General features: G+C 48.8%; 1 protein-coding gene across 1 annotated transcript in view; it reads left to right on the top strand.

Moving 5' to 3' along the window:
- Window positions 1-26,366, top strand: part of F7 (coagulation factor VII) — a 195,809-nt gene that overhangs the window by 12,175 nt on the left and 157,268 nt on the right. Inside the window, exon 2 of the mRNA XM_069204956.1 lies at window positions 25,918-26,084. Coding sequence (XP_069061057.1) covers window positions 25,918-26,084 — 167 coding nt within the window. The remainder of the gene's footprint in view (window positions 1-25,917; window positions 26,085-26,366) is intronic.

The following is a 26,366-nucleotide window of genomic DNA, read 5'->3' as shown; positions in this document are numbered from 1 at the left end:
ATCATGATGTCTCAAACAGGAGCCATCAACAAACATCACGTAGTCAGATTCGGGAAGTGGAATATCTTGTATATCGGGTCTTGGCTTGGTACATAGATCAGTGTTATCTAGACAGTTATGCTCAATTTCATCAATACAATCATTTACATTTTTCTCATTGCCAGAGATGGTAAATGGTTTGCTGGATTTAAAGTTAGACAGCACTTAAAAGAAACATTCAGTGCAACCGGTATGACTTGCTCATACTGGGTCAGATGAGCAGTAGGCAGATCCTGGGTTATTATAGGGGTTAACAAAATTTTCACGGAATTGTCGGGTAGGGTCTCATTATTCTAATGAGACTATTGGATTTTGAGCAGCAGAATCGCCAGCGGTGTGGGAGACTGTCTGACCCACTGCAGGTGACACCTGTCACTCCAATCTGGGTTTTTCTCAGGCTAACTAGCAGTGCCTCATCTCTACCCAAGGGCAGGGATGACTGGGCAGCCGAGCGTATGACATAATTGGTTTCTCAGGGAAGCCGTGGTCACTCAGATCTCATCCGTTTCTCTCATTTACATTAGTCTCATATGTACAATGACAAACAGAGGCAGTATATTTTTTCAATAATGATTTTAATGAAGCGACTGCATCTTAGATAGCAAAGCGTGAGCTGCAAGAACCAGGACGATACAGCATGACAATATGAAAATTGTGACAAGAAGAGTGAAGCATAAGAATAATGCTACAATATTGTCACTGCAGTCAATAGACTAATTCCTCCCTAGACCATAATGGAGCACTGCCTTTTAAGCTCTAATTCTGCCCTTCAGGTTCCCCTGGGAAGACATCATTCCCCATACCTGAGCAAAGGGCTGAAGTCTGCATTAGCTTCTGTAGCGAAGCATTCAGCAATCAGCATACAGTCGTGGTTCTCTGGCTGGAATCTCCCTCTAACGTGTAAGGGACAGGGAAGTGTTTTAAAATGAAACAGCTGATCTGGGAAAATGTCCCTACGTAAGGGTGTGTCTTTTCTACTAATGCTGGAGACTAAACTTACACCACATTCACCAGCAACTTATCTTGCTGCAGTCTTGGAAGAAGCACAGAGTGAGCTAGAATGTGCTGGCCTAGGCAAAAACAGTTAGAATGACAGAAAATAAAACAAGACCGCAAAAGTGGCTATTGGAAGAATAATAAAATAAAGCTGAATAAAATATATCTAGGTTAAAGTGTACAGCAGCAGGCCTATTATGCAAAAATAACGTGCCTGGAGCTATAGCTAAAATAGCTACACAACAGAATGGGGCACAAAAACATTCAGAGGATGACCCATAACAATGCTTTTGCACTGTTCAGTGCTGACACTAGCAGCTGCATAGCTTTAAGAAAGCAAGACGAAGATGAAGCTACAGGCTGAAGAGGGGCTGAAAAATATGCCACTGGCCTGTTTGCATTTCCTTGCAATTGAGTTAAAACTGAAAGACCACATCCCTCTGTCTCTCAGCAGTAGAAAAGTAAAACATTTATTGTAATCAGCATTCCCAGAGCAGGGGCCACGGCAGAGATTTTCTCTCAGCTCTGTGAAGGCACGTAACAGTTGTCATCCAATGGTAAAGGATCAGACACTTCTTTGTGTGTCAGCCTCTGTGTAGACTAGGCCAAAAGGGAAGCGTTTCAAATCCACTGGCCACAGTAGCCAACCACTCCCAGAAACATCCTGACTGCCTTCTGAGTCTTTAGAGGATTCATTTTCAGAAATACTAAGATTCTCTCTTGCAACACCTTCCTTGCACCTTTCTCAATGTGATGTCCTAAGTACAAGACTTCTTTCTTACAGTACTGCAATTTAGTTGTGGAAACTTTATGTCATTCTCTGCTAAGTGTTTCATCAGGGTAATTGTATCTCTTCTGCATGCTTCCTGAGTATTTGATACTGCTAACAGATCATCTATATACTGAATCAGGACTGAGTGGTATGGCATTTTAAATGAGACCATTCAGCTTCATATGTAATTTGAAATAAAATCATTGCTGGATTTGGTACCACAAGACAACAAGTAACAACAATCTCATTCACCTGGGGGGGCGGAGCTAGCCGGCCAGCAAGATGGCCGTCACCGAGTGAGGCTCTGCCGGACTTAGGGCTCTTTTTTGTCATTACTCCTCACGGAGCGGCGTTGGTAGCGCTCCCCCCGGCCGGGAGATCTTTAGATTGGGCTGGTGCCCTTGTCTGCCCTGGAGCTCCGGTTGCCGGCGGGCCTGTGGGCCGGGGACGCAGAGGCGGGCTCGGCCGGCGCCGGGCCTGTCGGGAAAGGCACGCTCTGCCTGAACGGGCTGCCTCGCGCTGCTGCGGGTGCCCGGGAGGATTCCTCTGCCCCCTGCTGGTGCGGTGGTCGCGGTGAGTGCTGCTGGGGGGGGGGCTTTGGCGGTCTAATCGGGCAGCGGCCCCCCGAGATTTCATAGCCCCGGGCTTCCTGCGGCCTGGTGTGGCTTAGCTGCTGGGTGGTGTGGCCTGGGGCGGCGAGGCCTGACCAGCCCTCGAGGTGCTGCGGTGGTGTTGCACGGGCCTGGTGGTGGCCGGCGGGGGCCTCCTGGACGGCACAGCTCTTGAAGTGTGGAGGCCCCCGGAGTTTGGATGCTGGGGGGCCTCCTGTGTGGCGGAGGGCCTGGCCTTTGGGCTCCGCGGATGTGCGGGCTCGCCCTGGGCCTCCTGGTGTTGGTCCCCTGCTAGGGGGGCCTGGTAGCAGTGATCGCTGGCCGGATCGGGCCGGGGGGTGGCATCAGAGGTCTTTTTGGCGCCTTTTTGGGCCTTTTTGGAGGATTAGGCCCTCCTTTTTGGACCGCCGCCCCACTGGCTGGCCTGCTGGTGGCGAGAGGGGGCGCCTTGGTGGTGGCGGCGGACTGAGGGTGCTCCTGATTGGCACGTTACGCTACCTGGGAGGAGACGGACTGGCCTGGAGGATCTTCGGTACTTACCTTTGGGTGAGTGCGGTCATTGGCTGAGGGGACTTGCCGGCTTCTGGGAGTTCCTTTGTGGGACATCGCCTGGGCCCCATTCTATCTGAGCGACCTGCCTTCTCCTTGGTGATTGGAGGCACATTTACAGTTTGGCTTGTAGTGGAGAGGCTATGGGCAAGGCGGAGCAGGGGCAGGCCAAGCTGTCCTTCGACGGTGGCAAGCGGGGGGCCCCCCTGCTCCGCAGCCTGGAGAGGTGCAGATTGATGATGGGCCCTCTGAGAATTCCGTTAAATCAATGGATTTGGACCTCAAGTATTGCTTGACGGGCATTGATGCCAAGCTGGATCATCTGACAGAGCAGATGGATGCATCAGGGCCCGGGTAGATGAACATGATGCTCGCTTTCAGCAACTTGAGTCACGCACCTCGGAGATGGAAGACCAGCGACTAAGTGAGAGAGAACGCCTGTTGCAGATGGAGCGGGTGCTGGAGGTCATCAGGAATAAAAATGAAGATTTGGAGGCGCGGTCCCGGTACAATAATGCCAGGATGCTTGGTCTTCCCGAGACCATGGACATGGGCACGATGGAAGACTTCATGGAGAAACTGCTTGCCGACCTGTTCCCTGGTGAGCTGTCTCGTATGCTGGTGGTCGAGCGAGCTCCTCGATCGATAGGCCCTAGGCCCCCTCCTGGGACCCCGCCTTGACCTGTTATTTTTCGTCTCTTGAATTATCGTGACCGTGACACTGTACTGCGACTGGCTAGAGAACGGCGACCGGTGATTTATAGAAACATGGAGCTGCATTTTTTTCCAGACTATACTCCGAGCTTGCAGGAAGCGCGCAAGGCGTTCTTGCCGATCAAGCGCTCTTTAAGTCTGACTGCAGCTCGTTTTTCTCTTATTTATCTGGCGAAGCTTCTGATTCAGCATGGCAGCACACTACATTTCTTTACGGATCCGAAGCTGGTGGCCAAATTTGTCAAGACGCTTCCACGGCGCTCTGTGGCTGGGGAGTCTGGAGATCCTGGCTCAGAGCGGGCGAACCTTAGTGACACTGATTGACTGTTTTTGGGAACCGAGCCACTGTTGGGCCCTTATTCCTGTTGGGCGTTCCTGGCAATGCTTTGTTTTTCTCTTTAGGAGCTGCTGTGTCGGTTTATCTGTTACTTTAGCCCTTTGTCCCTTCCTGCCTATCTGCGTTGCGGATGGGCTGGATGGCTAGGCTGGCGTCCCCTGGATGAGTCCTTTTGCTATGCTGTGGGTTCCTGATCCTTTTGGTTGGGAGATGGGGGGGTATCTGCTTTGGCCCATTTGGGGGGGTCTGTGTGGGTGGGGGTGGGTCTGTGTTCTGGTTCGTTGTTTCTGTGATGTTTGGATTTGCTACTATTGTCTATCTGTGACGATTGGGCCTGTTAGGTGGCGGCGGGTGGCTCGGTGGTGTTACGAATGGAAGTGCTGCTGTGAAGAGACTGGGGATAATGATGGCGGTTAATTGCCTTACCTGGAATATGCGTGGCTTGAATGATCAGAGTAAGGTGCGTCTCATGTCTGATTACATTCAGCGCTATCACATAGATGTGTGTATGCTTCAGGAGACTCATCTGGAGGCCTCCACGTTGAATCGGCTGAGGGCTGGGTGGATTGGTGAGTGCCATGGAGCGGTGTACTCGCGCTACGCTAGAGGGGTGGCGATTTTCCTGCGTAACGGGTTGCAATGGCGAACGCACTGTGCAATAGTGGACCCGAATGGGCGCTATGTTTTGTTGAGTGGGGTCCTTCTGGACAGGCCCTGTCGCCTGGTGTCGGTTTACGGCCCTAATGTTGATGACCCTGGATTTTCTTGTGAGGTGTGGCGTCTGGTTGAATCAATGGGGGGTGGGGCTGTGATTTGGGGGGGAGACTTCAATGTGGTTCTGGATCCGGAGAGGGACCAGGAGAGTGTAGCTAGGCCCGACATTCTGCTGCTGCTGCTGCCTTAATGACTGTGATGAGTGATGGAGGACTAAGCATGGTGATCAGAGAGAGGGCACGTGTGTCAACTATGTGCATAATAGCTGGTCTCGATTAGACCGGTGGCTGGGAACTAGGGATGTGGAGATGTGGATGCAGTCGGTGGAGCATCTGGCCGGACCCTTCCTCGGTTAAGCTGCAGCTGTCGATCCCTGGGATCCCAGGTGCTGCGTTTGCTTGGCGCTTACTGCGGGGGGCTCTTTGGGATGCAGTGTTTTGCGAGGAGATTCGTGCGGCCATCCTACGTTACTTCGCCGAGAACTCTAGGTCGGTTGGCACGGCTGGAATGCTGTGGGAAGCCTTCAAAGTGGTTATTCGGGGAGAGTGCCTTTCTAAGCAGCATGGTGCTCTCCGCTCTCTGCGTCGAGAGTTAGCTGAGCTGGAGTTGCAGATATCGGAGCTGGAGGCGAAATTGGTGGCGGATTGGGCTGGTGAGACGTTGGCGGCCTTGCACGATGCGGTCTCTCGATATGAGGAGGCCTCCCAGCGGGAAGTTTGTTTTTAGGGAGATATGCCAGAGCCCGGCGTTACGGGGAGGGAGATAGAGCAAGTCGAGCACTGGCGAACATGCTGCGCAAACCTTGGGCGAGTGAATATGTCACTGAAATAGACGGGCAGTGGGGTGAGCGGGTGGTTGGCACGGAGGGTGTCATGAAGGTCTTTATGAGATATTTCGAGGATCTATACTCGGCCCCCACTGAGCAGCATTTTGATGCGGTACAAGCTTATTTTTCAGAGATTAGCCTGCTTTGGTTCGAAGATGCACATAGAGCTTACTTTGATGAGCCTTTTTCAGTGGACGAGATCAAGGCCGTAATCAGTGGACTGCCCGGTGACAAGTCCCCGGGATTGGATGGCTTGACCGCTGCCTTTTATAAGGAGTATTCCGATATTTTGGCTCCTTACCTGCGGGAGGTTTATGCCGAGGCGCTGGAGACTTGGGCCCTCATTCTGACCTTGGCGGGCGGCGGAGGCCGCCCGCCAAAGTCCCGCCGTCAGGTTACCGTTCCGCGGTCGAAAGACCGCGGCGGTAATTCTGACTTTCCCGCTGGGCTGGCGGGCGGTCGCCTTCAGGCCGCCCGCCAGCCCAGCGGGAAAGAGGCTTCCACGATGAAGCCGGCTCGGAATCGAGCCGGCGGAGTGGAAGCTGTGCGACGGGTGCAGTTGCACCCGTCGCGTATTTCACTGTCTGCGCAGCAGACAGTGAAATACATTTAGGGGCCCTCTTACGGGGGCCCCTGCAATGCCCATGCCAGTGGCATGGGCACTGCAGGGGCCCCCAGGGGCCCCGCGACCCCCCCTACCGCCATCCGGATCCCGGCGGTCCGGGTCCGGCGGTAGGGGGGGTCGGAATCCCCTCGGCGGCGCAGCAAGCTGCGCCGCCTTGGAGGATTCAATGGGGCGGCGGTACACTGGCGGGAGCCCGCCAGTGTTGCCGGTCCGACCGCGGCTTTACCGCCGCGGTCGGAATCCCCATTGGAGCACCGCCGGCCTGTCGGCGGTGCTCCCGCGGTCCTCCGCCCTGGCGGTCTTTGACCGCCAGGGTCAGAATGACCGCCTTGGTCTCTTTTCTGCTTCCCTGCGGGAGCCATTGATCGTTACGATACTTAAGCCAGGAAAGGATCCCTGTAGTTGTGAGTCGTACCGCCCGCTCTCCATAATTAATGTTGATAATAAAATTCTGGCTAAGCTGTTGGCGCTGCATCTGCAGCCACTGATGTCGCGTCTGGTGATCCCGGATCAGTCAGGCTTCGTGCCGGAGCGGTCTATGGCGCATAATTTGCATACGTTTTTCGCGGTTCTGGGTGGTCTTACGGCAGAGGATGAAACCGCGGCGGAGTTTCTAGACGCAACAAAGGCATTTGATTCTTTGGCCTGGCCATACCTATTTGCGCTGCTGGGCTGGGTGGGCATGAGTGCCCGCTTTATCAAGCTCATTAGTCTGTTGTATACGGATCCGGTTGCGAGGCTGCGGCTGAACAGCTGCATCTCGGACCCCTTTCCGGTGGCCCGCGGGACTCGTCAAGGGTCCCCTTTATCCCCCCTGCTTTTTGCTATCGCAATGGAGCCTCTGGCGGCCTATTTGCAGCAACATCATAATTACAGAGGGCTGCAGTTCAGGCAACGTCCGAATTAAATTTCAATGTACGTGGATAATATTGCGCTGTACGTGCGGGAGCCGGGTGGGATCCTGGATGTCTTGTTCACTGAGGTTGTCCGTTTTGGTGTCTTTTCGGGCATAATGATAAACTGGTCTAAATCGGTTGTGCTTCCCCTCACGCGGGGCTCTGCACGTTTTCTGTCACGTTATCCCATTGAATGGGCAGATGGCCCGGTTCGCTCTCTGGGAGTTTGGTTGACTTGTGATGCGGAGACCCTTTGGCTTGCCAATTATGGCAAATTAGTGGCTTGGTTGGAAGATAGACTTGAGGTGTGGCGTTCGTTGCCGCTTTCGCTTACTGGGCGCATCGGCATTGCCAAGATGGTTGTACTGCCAAAGTTTCTGTATCTCTTTGTTAACCTCCCATTGGTGCTAACTGTGAGTTTCTTGCGGAGGCTTAATCAGCTTTGGTGCGGCTGGTGTGGGCGGGCGGGCGTCCCAGGATTTCCTGGGAGAAGCTGACGCTGCCGTTTGAGATGGGGGGCCTTGCTGCTCCTGACCTGGAGCTTTATTATTATTGTGCGCAGGCTCATTTTGCGTACTTTTGGATCCGCCCTATTAGATACCTGCCTCATCTTGCGCCCGAAAGCGACATGGTTTGGCCGGACCGGCTGACGAGGGTTCTCCGTTGTATGTCCCGGACTCGTTCCAGGGGAGTGAAACGATTGCGTGTACTTCTGGGGCTTGGGCTGCTTTGGTGCGCCGGTCGGGGACGAGTGAACCCTTTGCTCCTTCGATGCCGGTGCTGGACATAGCTGATGAGAGGATGTCCCGCGACACACGATTGCGAGAGTTTCTTGCTGATTCGGAGTTGTCCTTGTTGGGGGACTGGTTTGCGAATGAGCGTTTGATTCTGCTGGAGGAGGCGCTGCGGCCGGAGCCTGTACTGGGCTGCATAGGCTATATTTACTGCGCGTATATGCGATGCTCCGTGCACGATTTACTGGTCTTCCGTTGATGCCAAAGACCTGTCACGTGCTTGAATTGCTGTGGCGCATGCAGTCGCCGAGCAGGCTTATCACCAAATTGTATGGGTGCTTGCAGGAGCAGCGGAAGGCGGTGGTGGAGGCTGCTAAGGCTAAATGGGAGATGGATGTTGGGGAGGCTATTACTGAGGCTGTGTGGAGAAGCTGCTGCGCACACATGGGAACACTGTTGCCTAATTACAGGCTGCGGCTCATACACTTTAAACTCTTACATCGTTTATATTATACCCCTCGCGGTCTGCGTGATATGGGGCTGCGTGATGATGCACACTGCGAGCGACGCCGTGCCTCAGACACAGATTTTTTTGCATCTGGCGTGGAACTGTGGAGAGGTGCGCTCCTTTTGGGGAGAGGTGATGCATGTGATAGCAAGCATGACTGGCTTAGATCTGCCTTTTTCCCCAGTGTTGGTGCTGCTTGTGCTGCTGGATGGGGTCCCGTCGGAATGGCGGCACCTGGTAGGCATGTTGCTCTTGCTGGCAAAGAGAAGAGTAGCGATGTGCTGGGGGCGGAGCCGGGCTCCGCAGAGGTCTGATTGGCTACGTGATGCTGCATTCTGCCAGGAGCAGCTGTCAATATTTTGGGAACTGGCTCCTGCGTGCTCTCACCCTAGAGACATTTGGGCACCCTTCTGTGCGTTTTTGGAGTCTCGAGGCTGAATTGGGAGGCCCTTGGACATATATGAATTGATGCGCACATGGATGCTTGAATTGGATGTCGTTCCCCACAGTGTACTATGTGCTGTTTGGTGGATGATCCTGCTGTCTGAGTCTTGTCTGCTGCCTTTCTTCTTATGTTGCTGTGTTTGTTATTGAGGTGTGCCCTGGAGAGCTCTAGCATGCAGGTTATCTCCTAGGGGTGTGCTTCAAGCTGTTGCTCTTGTTAGATATATGGGAAGCTGCTTGAATTGGCGGAATTTGACATGCTGGGACCTCCGTTTTAAGGAGTCTTATCTTTGGCTTCCCTTAGTGATATTATGTGCACACTAATGGATTCCTCTTGTTGTATCTCCAGCTCCTGGGGCTATTGTTGCTGTTTTTATTGCAAATTTGTATAAATAAATAAATCAACCAGGGGAAATTGAGTTGTCAACTGATCTGAATTTACATTGGTGACCTGGTTTAAATTCTGTCGGGAAACATTTGACTGTTGTTGGGGCATCAGAGCCTGTGGAACCTACATCTGTTGTTCCTGGAACACATTTGAATTTTGCATTCAGGGTCTCCGTACTCCCTGCATTTGAACCTGATTATTTACCTACTTGTGCACAAATGCGTCATTCTGCATTGGATTATTATTCGCATTAAGGGGACCCTCCCTCTTTTGTTGGCCAAATTTGCTGCACACTTGACACGGATTAGTTCTCTTCAAAGCTGTCACATCCACACCTACATTCTGATCTGAAGGAACACCACATCCTCTACCTTGCTGCTGATAACCATTACCTTGCATCACCTGAGTTCCCCGTTTACTACACTCCTTGCATTCCACCTGTATTTCCTGCAAACTATGGATGCTGATTTGTCTGTGCTGCATTCAGTTACATCAACACTAACTTCCCTATCAACATTTTCTGTTTCAAATCCGATTCATCACTATAGTAATTTGGTACAGCAGCATCTCATCACTTAGTTTGTTCTGCCAACAAATCAAATGCTGCTTAATCATGGTATTTATTTCTGGCTTTCATCCCTGAACACATCTGAACACAAAATTACCCATATGTGTCACCTCAATGTTTTTCATTACCACTGAAATGTTTGAAAGCCTGCAACAATCTCTCATAATAAGAATGTATCAACTCCTTAGGTTCCTGTGTAGTTCCGTCAATCCGCAGCCAATTAATATCTTTGGAGGATACTTTGGGCCTTATTATCTTGGTGGCAGTCTGGACTGCCGCCAATCCGATGGTCCGACCACCACATTACAACCCTGGCGGTTGAACCGCCAGGGAACCACCAGCTCTGCCAGGATCTTGGATCCCGGCAGTCTGGCAGTGGCGGATGTCCTAATCCGCCAGGGCAGCGCTTCCCTGGGGATTATGACTTCGTTCTCTGCCAGCAGTTTCATGGCAGTAGCACCGCCATGAAAAGTCTGGAGGAGAACAGGTACAGGGGGCCACAGGGGGGCCCCTGCACTGACCATGCACTTGGCATGGGCAGTTCAAGGGCCGCCTGCCCTGTACAATCGCAATGTTCACTGTCTGCTTTGCTTTGCAGACAGTGGACATTGCAAGGGTGCTGGTGCACCCTGCAGGTGACAGCATTGCTGCCGGCTCAATTACGAGCCGGGGGCAATGCTGTAGCCTGTTTCCTTCTAAGCCGGCGAGCGAAAACTTAGGTTTCTGCCTGCTGACCTAGCAGGAAACCCATAATAGCTCCGGTGGGGAGCGGTGACCACCCTGTCTGGAGTTTGGCGGATGCAGTTTTCCATCCGCCAAACTCATAATGGGGCCCTTTGTCTTTCAAAAAGCCAATTACCTTTTTCATCACCTCTTCAGGCGGTGTATTTGTCACTGGATCTCTTGGAGGTTCTTGTTGAGGCCAATCGACAGAAACCTAGCATTCAGTCCACAAATCACTCAGAACCACAATGTCAAACAGTGTACTTAAAACTTCCCACAAACATTGGTAAAGTTTCACAAAAAAATCTCTCTGCTTGGTATCATTCTGCTGGCTTCTCTCTCAGGTTTGGGAAATCATTTGTAAATGACAAAATGTCACTTCTGCTCCAAGGTACATGAACATACCCTCTACCAGGAACTTCTCTTATGGGAAGCATCTTTACGTTTTCCTCACTCTGGCCTGCTTCAGGTGGAAGCAGTTATGTTTTCACTTTCTTCTGATCTCTTTTCTTTGCATTTCGTCCTTCCCACTTATCTAATGCACCCCCTTTTTTGCATGTAACAAATGAATGCCCTAATATGCAATCTCATTCCTGGGGGTCTCATGTTCTTGATGTACCTGTCACTGAATTCTAAACAATAGCTCCTTTTAAAGCCTTTGATTTTTTCCAAACCCTCACCATACTTCTGGGCTAATTTAGCTAATCTTTCATCAGCTTTTCCTGCAAGTTTTGCAATGTCTTTGCATACAAATCACCGTTTGTCATCTCTGTAAGTGTCTAACTGGGCTGTATCTAAATTTCTCAATATCGCATTTAATTTTCCTTTTAATCTGGACATATCTAATGGTTTTTCTCTTTCTGTGGTTTCTACTGATCTTCCACTACAATTTGGTTTTCCTCCTGTTGCACCTGGGGTACTCAAGTTATTTAACCACTCATTTAGTTCCTTGGCATTAAAACCTCAGTAGCTTATTGGAATATTCAACAATGTTTCTCCTCTTGCAGCACTCAAATTTGGCTGATCTGGGGTATTTGGAATAAGCATGTCTTCTTCCAAAGTGTTGTAGTGCAATCTATTAGGGGTACTATAATCAATTTGCATAGCAGGTTGTGATCTGGGCACAAAATATGGTGAGGATCTCTGACCAAATCTCGCATCAGGAGTAAATCCTGTTTGACTTGTCGTTTGAGTCGGATCTGAAATGCGTGAGGGGGTTAAGGGTCTTGGAAGTGAAAGGATTCTTTCTACCTCTGGACCACTTAGGCTAACAAATCCCTGAGCACTTGTCGATGCAGGACTATGTGGAGCAACTGGGGTACCCGGGACAATGAAAATGTTCTGAAGGTTTGAAACATTTATGCCCTGATTTATACCTTTTTTGAGCCGCATTAGTGTAATCTTTTTACGCAAAAGCGGCGCAAACCTATAAAAGACAATTGTACTTTGTAAGTCTGAGCCGCTTTTGCGTCAAAAAATTATGCTAATGCGGCGCAAAAAAAGTATTAATAAGGGCCCTAATGCTTGCACATTATTTCCTGTAATACCTGGACAACATAAAGGAAAAAAACTGCAATTATTGTCACTGGAACTGTTAATGCATTTAGAGTTGAAAAATTCAATACATTTTGCTGCATTGTCATCCCTACACTTTGTCCTGTCAATTGCGTATTGAATCCTTGTTCTGTTAAATTCGGATTGACTCCTTGTCCTTTCTGATTTGAATTAGGATTATGGCTCTCATTACGAGTTTGGCGGTCACCGGACCGCCATTCCGGCGGTGGTCGGACCACTGCCAGCCCGGCGGTGCACACCGCCATATTACGACCCTGGCATTGATCCAACCGTAACACTGACCTCTGCCGACGGTAGTTTCCATCTCCATGCTGACGGAAAGCATTTTACTGACCACCATATTATGAGTTAGCAGACCGCCACGATTTCCAGGGCAGTCTGAGCTCCACGAAAAGCCTAGCGGAAACGATCAGTATATAAGGAGACACTCACCTCCAGGGACACAGACGAGTCCGCGGCCGCCATGGAAGTTGAACTGGAAGTCTTCCCAAAGCTGTTCCTCGCCATTCACCTACATGATCAGCAATGGCGAAGAAGACACCAACCGTAAGTACACCCGTCTAGCAGACAATGGAGGTAAGGGGAGAGTCACACACACACACCAGGCACGGACTGCAACGCTCACACATGCAAACCAACACCCATCCCGAAGTTCACATACACATCCGCACACAAACTATACACACACCACGCCTAACACACACATCACACACACCCACCCCGACGCAAAACAAATCAACAGCACCTCACATACATCCACCCACAGCAACCCACAGTCATTAGTCCACAAAAGTACTGTAAACACCCGAACGCTTCTGCAGAAAGGCCCACAAAGCATATACACTTGTTAACACAGTCTGCATGGCAAAGGAAACATTCAAAACAACCAATTCGGAGGGCTCAGACATCCATGCAAAGGCACAGTACTAACGCCATGCACACACAGATTACTAATCTCTCCACACATGCATCAAAATACACTCCCACACAAACTACACAACCGAGCATTCACATACACACCAATCCAAACACATAACAATAATTACACTGCCCAAGTAATGGTCCAGCCAATGCAGCTATACAGTTACATAGCATATACATGGATAAAAAAACTGCATCCAAATACATGAGTAAACTATGCATGTAGATTGAAAGGTTGGACAAATATGTGCAATTGTCACCAGCGTTGTTTGTTGGGCAGATGTATTAAAGACATGCCATTGGCCAGTCCAAAAAAAACACATGTGCCACAGGCGCACAGGGCTAGGCAATTGGCCCAACTTGACTCCTGACTTTCTCATGGCCTCCACAGGGCAGAGACATCAATGGGGCAGGCAGGCACCTTAGAGGTCAGGGGTGGGGGTGGTGGTGGGGGTTTAGGTTTGGGAGAGGGGTCCTTGTGCTTAGTTTTGGGAGAGGTTGGGGGTTTGGGCTTAGTTTGTGTTGGAGGGGGAGTGGGTTTGGATCTGGGGGTGGTAGTAGATCCTATTTTTTTAAACGAGGGCAGCTTTTTGGCTGCAGGAGGGACATGGGAAACAGAAGGGGAGTCATGGGAGGACTGGGAGCTGGAGGGACTGGGCCTGGGGAGGGCAAACTGTCCCTCAGGGACAACACAGGGTGGGACTAGATCATGGACAGGTCAAGGTGGGCAAGGAAAAGTTTCTTAGGAACAGGCGGTATGTTCTTGGGAACAGGTTTGGGGGTGGAGGTAGAGGGTGTGCTTGCAGGATGTGTAGGTGTGCTGGACTTGGACGCAGGTGTATGCAAAGTTTGCTTATGTGAGGTGGATGAATTTTGAATGTCTGAGTGGGGGTGTTTATGTGTCTTTAGAGGAGGGGGAAGAGAGGCTAGGAGAAGACAGACAGGTTGTGTGAATGTATGTTGGGGTAGTGGCTGCAAGTAAGGTGGGTGTGCTGCATTTGGTCATGATGGTAGTTGTGATGAGTGTGGATGTGGTGTATGGGGTGCATGTCTGCGTATCTGCTGTTGTGGTGACTGGGCAAGGTTGAACTGGTGGCAGGATCTGGGAGTGAGGATGCAGTGCTGGCAGGTGTGAGTGGTGATGTGACTGTGAGGCAGGAGGTGGTGGGGAGACAGTGGAGGCAGTGGCTGTTGTGTTTGCTGGTGTGTGTTGAGTGTGTGCATGCTTGTGGTGTGACGTGGTGCCTGTGTTTGTCATGCGTACCTTGTCTGTTGCACAGGGTGAATGCTGGTCTGAATGAGTGCTTTGGATGGGTGAGGGGAGAGGGGTCTGGGATTGGGCACAGGTAGTTGGAGGGGGGATGGAAGAAGTAGGGACACTGGCTGCCATCAGAGAGGAGGCCAGAGCCTGAAATGATCTCTGTAGGCCAGCCAAGGTACAGTGAATGGCTTCCAGGCAGGCATTGGTTTGCTGCATCGTGGATGCCAGGCCCTGGATGGCATTCACAATGGTTGACTGCACCACAGAGATGGATCTCAGGAGGTCAATAGCCTCCTCATCGAGGGCAGCAGGGCTGACTAGGGCAGGGGTAAGGGTGCCTGCGGCGAAGGAGACACCCACCATCCTGGGTGAGCGGGCATGGGCAACTGGTGGGGAGCTTCTGGGAGGACAGTGCTGGTAAGGGGGGTGGCGGACGAGGATGTTGCTGGGCTAGTCCCAGAAGGGTCCACCACCGCCAGGAGGCTTCCATTGGAGGAGGAATCAGATTCAGATGTTGCAGTTCCTGTCTCCCCCATGGTGCTCCCCTCGACCATCCAATCCACTGGTCCCCGCAGCGTTGGTGGACTCTGCCTCCAGGGTGCCGTGGGAAGCAGCCTCCCCACTCACCGGTGCCCCTACTCCTTTGCCTGCTGATGCATACAAGGACAGAAAAGGACAAGGAGGGAGGGTGGGGATGAAAGAAAGGGAGCATATGGTCAATACCAACACATCTAGCACATGTGACCATCACTTTACCCCATTTACAACACAAATGCCTACTCACAAAATGAGACCCTGAAATATGAAGGCACGACCATCATCCATCGACAACACTAAACAGGTAGCATGTGAAGTGGAAATAACAACATTGATGTCACAATAGGGGGGTTACAACGTATATGTGTTGTCACACTTGTGTTGTTTGCTATGTCTAGATACCGACCAGTGTGGAGGTTGAAGAATGCACCGGTGTACTGGCCCCTAGTTAACCTTTCAACCATGGAAGAATGACATATTTTACTCACCTATCGTCTGTTCGACAAGCAGGGAACTGTGTACCCAGTTGGAGCCAGATCTACTGCCTGCTATATGTAATCCTTTTGCTATCCCTTTTGCCGTTCCTCCAACTGAAGAGGTGCTTTCACTGCTCCACTTTTTGGCCACTTGCTCATTTCAGGTGACAGTGGGCTTGGCAGCAGGTATGTCTCAGCCAATGTTCTGTAATGTGTTGAAGGATGTCCTGTCTGCCTTGCTAAAACATCTTGACAGCTACATCAAATACCCCCAAAATGCTGATTTGCCCACTGTGAAGGCAGATTTCAATGCAATGGGACACATCCCTCATGTGATAGGGGCCATTGATGTAAGCCATATTTCATTTGTTCCTCCTGGGAACAATGAGCAAGTGTATAGAAACAGGAAACGTTTTAATTCTATTACTGTGCAGATGGTGTGTCTTGCAGACCAGTACATCTCCCAAGTGGCTGCCAAGTTTCCTCCATCTGTGCATGACTCCTACATTCTGAGGAACAGCATTGTCCCGCACATGATGGCACAACTACAGAGAGAGAGAGCCTGGCTGATTGGTGAGTATAATTTGCGTGTTTAGTAACTGTCACTTCATCTGTCCTTTCCCTTCTCCTCTGAGTATAGCAGAACTGTTATGTATGTTTCCACTATTCCCAGGTGACTCTGGCTACCCTAACCTATCCTGGCTGTTGACACCAGTGAAAAATCCCAGGACAGAGGGTGAAAATTGCACATGGCTGGACTAGAAGAGTAATAGAGAGGGCTTTCGGCCTTCTGAAGGCAAGATCTCGGTGTCTGCACACTTCTGGTGGTTCTCTGGCCTACTCCCCTCAAAAGGTCTTCCAGATAGTTGTTGCCTGCTGCATGCTGCACAATTTGGCCCTGGGAAGGCATGTTCCAGTACTTGAAGGAAGGGGAAGGAGTATCCAATGCACTGGTGGCAGAAGAAGGAACACTAGACAGTGATGAAGATGGGGAGGAGGATGATGTGAACTCAAAAACTCAGCTGATTCAGCAGTACTTCCAATGATAGTCAGGTAAGTTTGTGGCTTTATTTTGCTAATATTATCCTGAAGTGCAGTGTGGCTGCTGGTAGTAACCTTTCTGTAGTGTGACCACTGTTCAGTCTCAGTTACTTACATCAGTACACGTTGCTGTACAGGTAGGGCACTCTGAGCTAAAGTACTCCTTCCTCTTTGCTATGGTTCTTCTGTATGAGTGTGTTTTAAAGGTGTCCCAAACCATTTTCTAACTCTGATATTGTGGTAGTTCCTAAGTGATGTTTGTAATGTACCTTCATAACTGATGTCCTAACACATCCTCTCAGTACATTGACTCTCTCTGACTGTTCCCCCAGCACTGGATGTCATTCAGGAGAGGGTAGGATACAGGGTAGGATACAGACGATAGAGCTAGGCTGTAATCCTAGCATGTGTCATGAGGCTAATACTGAGGCTGTTTGATGTGTGTGAAGAGTGTATTCCTGTGAAAAGTTTTGCAATGTGTTGTATTTTCTGCATATGACGTCTTACACTTTTCACAGGTGTTGTAGTGGTGAGTACTGAGTTCCCATGCCTTTCTGCTACCTGATCACACAAAGATGTGTGGATGTGAAATAGTGACAAGCAGTTACATAGAGGATGTGAACCCCAACCTGGCAGTACAATTGATGAAATCTGATGTTTACTATCATTTCCAGTGTCTCATTGTAGTAGAAACATTACATTGACAGAGAATAAATTGACATGTACAGTAGCTGTGTTCAAGTGTATTTATTGTGAATACAAAAAAGGAAGGGATGGTGCAAATGAGTGGGGTCATGGTAGACAGAATCATCAGTGTAGTTTCCCAAGCAGTTGGTAGCACAGGTCCAGTATCCAGGGGCCATAGGAAAATAGAGCTATGGCAGTAGAAAGTCAACAAAGTGTTTCAGTGGCACACAAGGGAGACAGTTCAGGAGAGGCTCATTTCCTGGCAGTGGGATTGGTCTTGGCTTCAGTCCCTGCAAGATGTCTGGCTCGGCGGCCAACTTTGCGTGGGGGTTCCTCAGCTACAGGGGGAGGGGTGCTAGTGGCCCGTGAGTCCTCTGGGAGGGCCTCCATTCCACTATCTGCAGCAGATATTGAGGGCTGTGGCTAGTGGAAGGGGCCTCCTGGTGGGTGGAGGACTCACACAGGATGGAGGTCAGCTCCTGTATCACCCCTTTAATGGTGGCCATGATGGCATTGTGGGCCTGCCACTGCTGTATGGCTTCCTGATGGTGTTCTCTCTGCAGCCTCTGGTTCTCCACCAACAAGGCCAAAATCTGACCCATCCTGTCCTGGAATTGGTGGTATGCTCCCAGGACTTGTAAAATGGCCTCCTGGCCAGTCACCTCCCTGGGTTGCTTCACCCTTTGGCTCACAGATGCACTCCTACTGGCCCTAGCCCCTGTGTCTATGTCCTTGGCACAGCGAGCCAAGTTCCACTTACACCAGGACCTTCATCGTTTTGAGTGATTAGTGTTGACTCCGGTCCCTGTACTGGTGCGCACACTGTGGTTTGACGTGGCCTGGAGACACTGGTTTGGGACCGTTGGGTGACTGGTGTAGCGGCCTCAGTTGTGGGGTGCTCTGGCGTGGCCTGGGTGAGCCTTGCAGAGAGGGACTGACCAGAGGTAGTAGATGGGCCAGGGAGATCTTCCCGAGTTGCTGTCATCACTGGGGCCTTCTTCTGGTGGAGGACTGGGTCTTCGTGGCACCTGCTGCCGGCTGACATTAGCAATGGTACCTGTGGATATCAAAGATTGTTATTCACATCTACCTAATCTGTTTAACATTGGCTTACCAGGGAGATGGTGAAGGGTAGCTGCATCCCAGGATTGGCATTGGCAGTGGTGAATATACATTATTATCAGAGCCAGAGGAAGAGAGTTTGTCATTTATCTACTGATATATGATTACATATCAGTTGTTTAGCATTACTGACATTGACATCTCCTGGTTTGCTGTTGACACCTGCTTAATCAGTGCTATTTGGCAGGCTTCAGAATGCAGGGCTACCTATGTGAAGGGGAGTGTGCATTGCTAGGTTAGTAAAGAGTGATGCTTTGTGGGATTTGTAGTGCTTCATGCTGAACATGCTTTACGTGTATTTGTGAGTGCAGACGTTGGGATGGTGTTAGTGGGGTGGTGTGGGCATGCAGGGGAATGAGTATAGGTGGTTAGGGGTGGGGATCAGTGTGGGATGGGGTGATTTGGGGAGTGATAGGGGTATGGAGACGCATGCGATACAGGTGTACTTAGTGCCAGAGGAGTATAGGTGACTTACCAGTCTCCAGTCCTCCGGTTATTCCACTGAGGCCCTCAGCATGCATGATAGCCAAAACCTTCTCCTCCCATGATGTAAACTCCGGGGTAGGAGGTGGGGGCTGACCGCCAGTCTTTATCAAGGCAATTTGGTGCCTGGACGCCATGGAAGACACCTTCCCCCTAACGTTGTTCCACCTCTTCCTGATGTCCTCCCTTGTGCGTGGATGGCTTCCCACTGAGTTCACCTTATCGACGATCCTTCGCCATAACTAAATTTTCCTGCCAATGGATGTCTGCTGAACCTGTGCACTGAACAGCTGTTGCTCTACCCTGACAATTTCATCCACCATGGTCTGCGACTCCTCATCTGTGAAACAGGAGTGCTTTTATGTGGACATGGTGATGGTGATGTGTGTGTTTGTGTGCAAATATGTTGTGTGATGTGTGATCCGTGAGGGGTGTACAGGTGGCTGTGGTGAGTATGTGCAGTGCGTTTTCCAGAGTGGCTGTGAGATGTGTGGTAATTGTTTGTTGTTGCAAAGGATTGTGGGTGGTGTGGGTGTGTGTTTTGTAGTGGTATTTGTTGGGGGGGTGTATGTGTATCAGGTGTGGCATATTCGAATTGCTCAATGTGGTGTTGTGTTGTAGTGGAGATGCCATTTCGACCGCGGTGGTCCGCACAGCCAATAGATTACTGCCGTTGACAGACCGATGTGCTGATTTGTGGGTCATAATATGGAGGGCGGGATGTTGTTGGTGTGGCGGTGAGGGTGGTGGGAACGCCTCTCTCCCGCCATCGTTCAGACAGATGATATCGGATTTGTGGCTGTTTTCTGGCTGATTTGTTTTTGTGACTCATAATACGGCAGTCGTTTTCTCGCCTGCGCGGTGGTTGGTTTACTGCCTATGTTGCATTTCTTTGGTGGCCGCCCGCACAGCATTCTCCGGAGTAGACCGCCAAACTTGTCATAACCACCTATGTGTCATTGGATTCACATTTGGGCTCTCTACTGCCCGACTAGGGTTCTGTTTAACCGGTGCAGTAGGCACATCAGAAGACACATTCTTCAATGGTTCACCTGACAGTCCTCCTTTGCTCAGAATTTTATGGAGGAGAATGATTTAGCAGTAACTGATTTATAAAATCACCCTCATAGGCTTCAACTTTTTTTCTCTGTCTCTGCTACCTGTTCTGCCTTTTCAGTATTTTTTTTACTCTTTGGTTTAGTTTTTCCTTCACTGGTTACGACAGGATACAATCTAGCTCCCTCTATTATGTCTTCTCTCCAAGCTTTTTGTTCACCTTCCCATCTTGCCTCTGCAACTGTTCTTATTGCTTTCTTCATTCTTCCCTCATACTCCTCTGATGAGTTATGTGTTCCCAAATATTTAATGTTTCAAATTGTACAGCTCTCGCAAGTGGTCTCACAAAATTTACCTCAAATTCTCAATAATTCTCAAATTGAATCTCCAATAGCGGGAGATGCTAATGCACCTTATTTCTCAGTAACCTTATGCCACTGTTCAAGCTACAAACATGCATGAAGACCTACTTCGGATAATACATAATGACCTTGAGTACCTTTGGGTGAAGTCTCAATTTTGTCTGTCTCTCACAGGGACAACTACATCACCTTTGACCAAGCTTTTCAATGCTTTATAGAACTTCATTTTCAATCAATATTTAAATAAGTCACAATTTACTTTTCATTCGAATCAGTAAGTAACTCTCTTCCCACAATCTTCACTTTGATGTTCCCAACCAATAGCAGTACGGCCCTCTACGACGTAGTTCACCAGTACCAGTGCGGCCTCACACCAACCAACCTATACCAGTGTGACACAGTATGAAGTCAATCTCACTCCTTGCAGCAGTTCACCTTCCTTTACATTTTCTCTCACAATCACTCATCAGGCAAACCTAATGAAAAACAATACAATCAAAAAACCAACATCAACTGTCTGCTCCTAAAGGAAATACTTCAAAGTGGCTATGGCTTTCACTATTACACAGTGAATAAGACTTGACCAGCGGATCACACTCCAATTGATTCAGTTCCTCCATGTGCACTCAGGATTCCCCAGTACCAACCACCCACACTCACTCAAGGAATACTACTCAATCAATCAATCAATCAAGGATTTATAGAGCGCACTAATCACCCGTTAGGGTCTCAAGGCGCTGGGGGGGGGGACTACTGGTCATAGAGCCATGTCTTGAGGCGTTTCCTGAATGTCAAGAGGTGTTGGGTCTGGCGAAGGTGGAGAGGTAGGGAGTTCCAGGTCTTGTCGGCTAGGTGAGAGAAGGATCTTCCTCCGGTGGTGGTGCGGCGGATGCGGGGGATGGAGGCGAGGGCGAGGCTGGCGGAGCGAAGATTGCGGGTGGGGGTGTGGAAGGTGAGTCTGTCGTTGAGGTAGGCTGGGCCTGGGTTGTGGAGGGCCTTGTGCGCGTGGATGAGGAGTTTGAAGGTGATCCTCTTTGACACTGGTAGCCAGTGAAGGTCTCTGAGGTGGGGGGAAATGTGGTCATGGCGTGGGATGTCCAGAATGAGGCGATCGGATGCGTTCTGGATTCTTTGCAGTTTTGTTAGGAGTTTGGTTGTTATTCCTGCATATAGGGCATTTCCGTAGTCCAATCGGCTGCTGACCAGGGCGTGGGTGACAGTTTTCCTGGTTTCAATGGGAATCCACTTGAAGATTTTGCGGAGCATGCGGAGAGTGTTGTAGCAGGAAGAGGAGATGGCATTGACCTGCTGAGTCATGCTGAGTGTGGAGTCCAAGATGAAGCCTAGGTTGCGTGCGTGGGTGGTGGGTGAGGGCGCTGTCCGTAGGGAGGTGGGCCACCAGGAGTCATTCCAAGTTGAGGGGTTTGTGCCAAAGATGAGGATTTCTGTCTTGTCTGTGTTTAACTTGAGGTGGCTTGATTCCATCCAGCTGGCGATGGCGTGAAGTCCATTGTGGAGGTTGTTCTTTGCAGTTGTAGGGTCTTTCGTGAGGGAGAGGATGAGCTGAGTGTCGTCTGCGTAGGAAACTATGTTGATGTGGTGGGTTTGTGGGATGTTGGCGAGGGGGGCCATGTAAATGTTGAAGAGCGTGGGGCTGAGCCAAGATCCTTGGGGAACTCCACAGATGATTCTGGAAGCATCTGACAGGAACGGTGGGAGGCGGACTCTCTGGGTTCTGCCTGAGAGAAATGACGAGATCCTGTCGAGTGCCTTGTCACGGATTCCAGCGTTGTGTAGGCGTGTGCAGAGAGTGTGATGACATACCGTGTCGAAAGCTGCGGAGAGGTCCAGGAGGATGAGTGCTGCTGTTTCTCCTTCGTCGAGCATGGTCCTAATGTCGTCTGTGGCAGCAATGAGTGCAGTCACAGTGCTGTGGTTTCTGCGGAATCCGGATTGGGAGGTGTCGAGTACCTTGCTGTCTTCCAGGAACCGGGATTGGCTGTTTACAATTTTTTCGATGACCTTGGCTGGGAAGGGGAGGAGGGAGATCGCCCGGTAGTTCTTGGGGTCGTCTTGGTCTGCCTTTGGTTTCTTTAGCAGGGCGTTGATTTCTGCGTGCTTCCATCTTTTTGGGAAGGTGGCTGACTCGAAGGAGCTATTGATGGTTTTGCAGAGGTGGGGGGCGATGATGATGTTTGCCTTATTGAAGATATGGTGTGGGCAGGGATCCGATGGTGATCCGGAGTGGATGGAGGCCATGGTGGTGGCGGTGTCCTCTATGTTGACGAGGGTCCAGGTGTGGATGAGATGGGTGTTGGTTGGAGCGTTGGGTTCTTGGGTGTTTGTAGTCAGCTGGTGGGTCTGGGGTTTGAAGCTATTGTGGATTTCTTCTATCTTTCGACGGAAGTGGGTTGGCAGTGAGTTGCAGAACTCCTGTGATGGCAGGGGTTCGTTGGAGCAGGTCCTGGGGGTGGAGAGCTCATTGACGATGCCGAAGAGCTCTTTACTGTTGTGAGCGTTGGCGTTGATGCGGTTTTTGAAGTGGGTGCTTTTGGTGGTGCGAATCAGTTGGTGATGTTTGCGTAGGGCATCCTTGAAAGCAATGTTGTTGGAGTTGGAGGGTCAAGGTGCCAGGTTTTTTCCATTCTCCGACATAGCCGTTTGGATTCCTACTACTGGTACTGTCTATGACGTCTCATGACAAGTAGCTTACTGCAGACAATAAATTAAAATGGGGCCAGATGTACAACCCTCATTGTTTGCAACTTGCAATTTGTATTTTTGTGTGACTCGCAAATTGCGAGTCACAAACATTGATGTACAGCATTGTCTGAGACACTGTTTGCAATTGTTATATAGGTCTCAGGTGACCTGCATCATTAATATTTAGGAGGCAGGCTGCAATTGGTGACCCTTTAGAACAGTGATAGTGGCCTGCTGGAGTCAGTATACAACCATGTCTGTGACTGCTTTTTAAATAAAGCAGTTTTTTATTTTTAAATGCAGCCCATTTTCCTTTAAAAAAAACGGAATTCATTTCAAAAATAAAAATGAAAAGTTTTCTTTTCATTTTTTTAGAGTAGGCAGTGGTCCATAAGACTGCTGCTCTGAAATTTTTTTGGCACCCCATTCACAAATAAGAAGGGCTCCCTTGGGGACTCCTTCCCGATTGCGGATGGGTTACCACCTCCTTCAAGGAGTCGGTAAAGTATGAATGTTTTGCGACTAGTCGCAAAACATTCATACATACCAATGCGAATCGGTGCTAGGAAGGGTTGCCCTTTACATGCCACTTCCTAATAGTGACTCACAAGCCCTATTTTGTGAGTTGGTAATAGCTACCGACTCGCAAAATAGGGTTGATACATAGGGAAATGCATTTTACCAATGGGCTGTTTGCAATTGGTTAAATGTGTCATAAATCTGGCCCCAAGTGTCTTCCACACTTGTGCATTATCCCAGGATCTTAGGCCAAGACGGACCCGTTAACCAACACAACTTCTTAACAGAAAGTGCCACAATCACAACAAAAACTTTGAAAACCGCAAAACACTTCACACCATCACATTTCACCACAATCTTCAGCAACAGCAGCGCAAGCGCACACCCTATTAATACTCATGCATCCACTGCAAAGGAACAATGCTACAAAGGAACTATGCTGGAACTCCATCAATCTTTAAACAAACCATAGGGGTCACTTCTTGAACTGGGTTTGGACAATTTCATAATAGGCACAGGTATCCCTAAGTCCCTTTAACTCTATCTGATTAGTCTCCTTCATCGGGGGAGTTACCAGATCTCTGTTAACAGATTTACTGGAGCATTTCAGGTATGCTTTAAACAAGGTCAATGGATCTTTTCACCCCAGCTAAGGGGTAAGAGAAATCAGTAACACAAATCAATCAACATTTCAGTTTACAGTATGACCAATTTGGCCACACAAGGAAAACCCAAGTCAGGAATAAAGTTAAAGAGTTTTGTTACAAACTCAGGCTCCGGTTAATGTAGATAGTCCTCAAAACAAGACTATAGTGATACAGAATTACCATCGGGTGTCTAAGACATTGGAACAACCGAAGCTTGATTAACATCCAGCAGACTATGCATTCGAATAATGCAATACAGAACATAAGCACTAGAACCTGGTGTTCTGAAAACAAATGACCAGTTCTTCTAAGCATGAAGACAATTTAAAACAATCCATATTAGTTGATTACGTAAGGAAATCCATAAAAATGATAAGTCACTAAATACTGGGCTACAAAACACGGGGGAAAAAGTCAAAAGGAAATAAAAGACAAAAAGAATGTGGAAAAACTAAATTTGGGGTAGGATAAAGCTAACTAAAGTTTTTCAAAAAGTAAGTAAAAAAGGGAGGGTCTCAGCATTTCCGAACCTTCATATAGGCTTTCAGTTTATCACATTAATTAAAGTTTCCCGTTAGACCTTCACACATAATATTATACATTTGTCACTTATAGATCATAATTGTGGCACAAAACACCCAAATGTCAGGTGAACCAATGCCAACTTTCTGAAAGTGGCATTTTCAGAATTGCAATAAAACATTCAACTTCACCATTAGTTAGAATTTAACATTGTGATTCCAGAAACACCTAACATGAACTGGTTACCTATTTCCTTTTAGAATTACACTTCTAAAAGATAATGTGGCAACTTCAATGTTATCCTATGGAAGATGAAAAACAAACTTAGAGTTGTTCACTACTAGAACATGTAAAGCTTAAAGGTACATGTCCTTTTTAAATACATTCCACCCTGTCATGTGTCTTACTCTAGGGGTGGCTTATGTGTATTAAAAAGGAAATTTTGGCTGTGGCAAAAGTTTATTTTGCCAAGTTGAAATGGCAGTTTAAAACTGCCCACACAGGCTGCACTGGCAGACCTGAGACATATTAAAAGTGCTACTTAAGTGGGTGACACAATAAGTGCTGCTGGCCCACTAGTAGCAATTAATTTACAGGCCCTGGTCTTTGTAGTACACTTTACTAGGGACTTAAAACTAAATTAAATATGCCAATTGAGAATAAACCAATTCGACAATGTTTTAAGGAGACTGCACAGGCGTTTTAGTTCTGGTCAGCAGTGGGAAGTGCACCGAGTCCTAAGGCCAGCAAAAACAAATTCAGCAAAAAGCAGTGGGTAAAACTTTTTTTGGGTGTGGCAAAAGTTTATTTTGCCAAGTTGAAATGGCAGTTTAAAACTGCTCACACAGGCTGCACTGGCAGACCTGAGACATGTTAAAAGTGCTACTTAAGTGGGTGACACAATAAGTGCTGCTGGCCCACTAGTAGCATTTAATTTACAGGCCCTGGTCTTTGTAGTGCACTTTACTAGGGACTTAAAACTAAATTAAATATGCCAATTGAGAATAAACCAATTCTACAATGTTTTAAGGAGACTGCAAGGGCGTTTTAGTTCTGGTCAGCAGTGGGAAGTGCACCGAGTCCCAAGGCCAGCAAAAACAAATTCAGCAAAAAGCAGTGGGTAAAACTTGGGAGTGGTACTGCAGCAAGGGCCAGATCTAACATAGACTTAGGCCCTCATTATGACCCTGGCGGTTGGCGGTAACATGGTGGAACGTACTGCCAACAGGCTGGCAGTACTTTCCACCATATTATGTCATTGGCGGTTTGGCTGAAGCCAAACCGCCAATGTACCACACCGACCGCCACTGCCGTAACGGCCGCCGGACTGGAGATATTAATCTTCAACCCGGCGGCTGTCACTGTACTGCCTGCGGGATAATGACCCCGCCTACCGCCATGGTTTCCGTGGCTTCCTTACCGCCATGAAAACCATGGCAGTAGGCACTATCAGTGACAGGGAATCCCTTCACTGTCACTGATAGAGGTCTATATGTGAAAAAAGCAAATAACATATATAAAACTGTGCAACAATTCAATTACAACTATTTTAATTTTTCAGTATTTATACGACACGAGGAAGCAAATAATGTATTAAAAACACGGCAGAAGCGGGCAAATAGCATATTTGAAGAGATAATGATGAAAGCATCACTTGAGCGTGAATGCATGGAGGAGAAATGCTCCTATGAAGAAGCCAGAGAAGTCTTTGAAGATGATAAGAGAACTGTAAGTAGAATTTATTACATTAGATTATAACTATCCAGTTTTTTAATTATTTCTAAAATACGTTTCCTAAGAGCCACTCTAAGCCATTGGTGCCTAAGTATTCTTAGAATATGACACTGACTGTTTTAGGAATTCAAAACAGAGAAGCCACTAAAATGTTTAGTGCCGCTGAAGCTTAGCAGTGGCTGTAAGATGTATGTAAGGAGACTGCTGAAATTAATTGTGAGATTGGCGTTGGTTAGTATAGGCAAAGGCATTCAGAGTGTAATTGGCACAGCCTAA

Source organism: Pleurodeles waltl, chromosome 8, assembly GCF_031143425.1.
Source record: "Pleurodeles waltl isolate 20211129_DDA chromosome 8, aPleWal1.hap1.20221129, whole genome shotgun sequence".
In the NCBI taxonomy this organism is placed as follows: Eukaryota; Metazoa; Chordata; class Amphibia; order Caudata; family Salamandridae; genus Pleurodeles; species Pleurodeles waltl.
The sequence above is the reverse complement of the archived record's forward strand: the minus strand, read 5'-3'. Positions and strand labels throughout refer to the sequence as shown.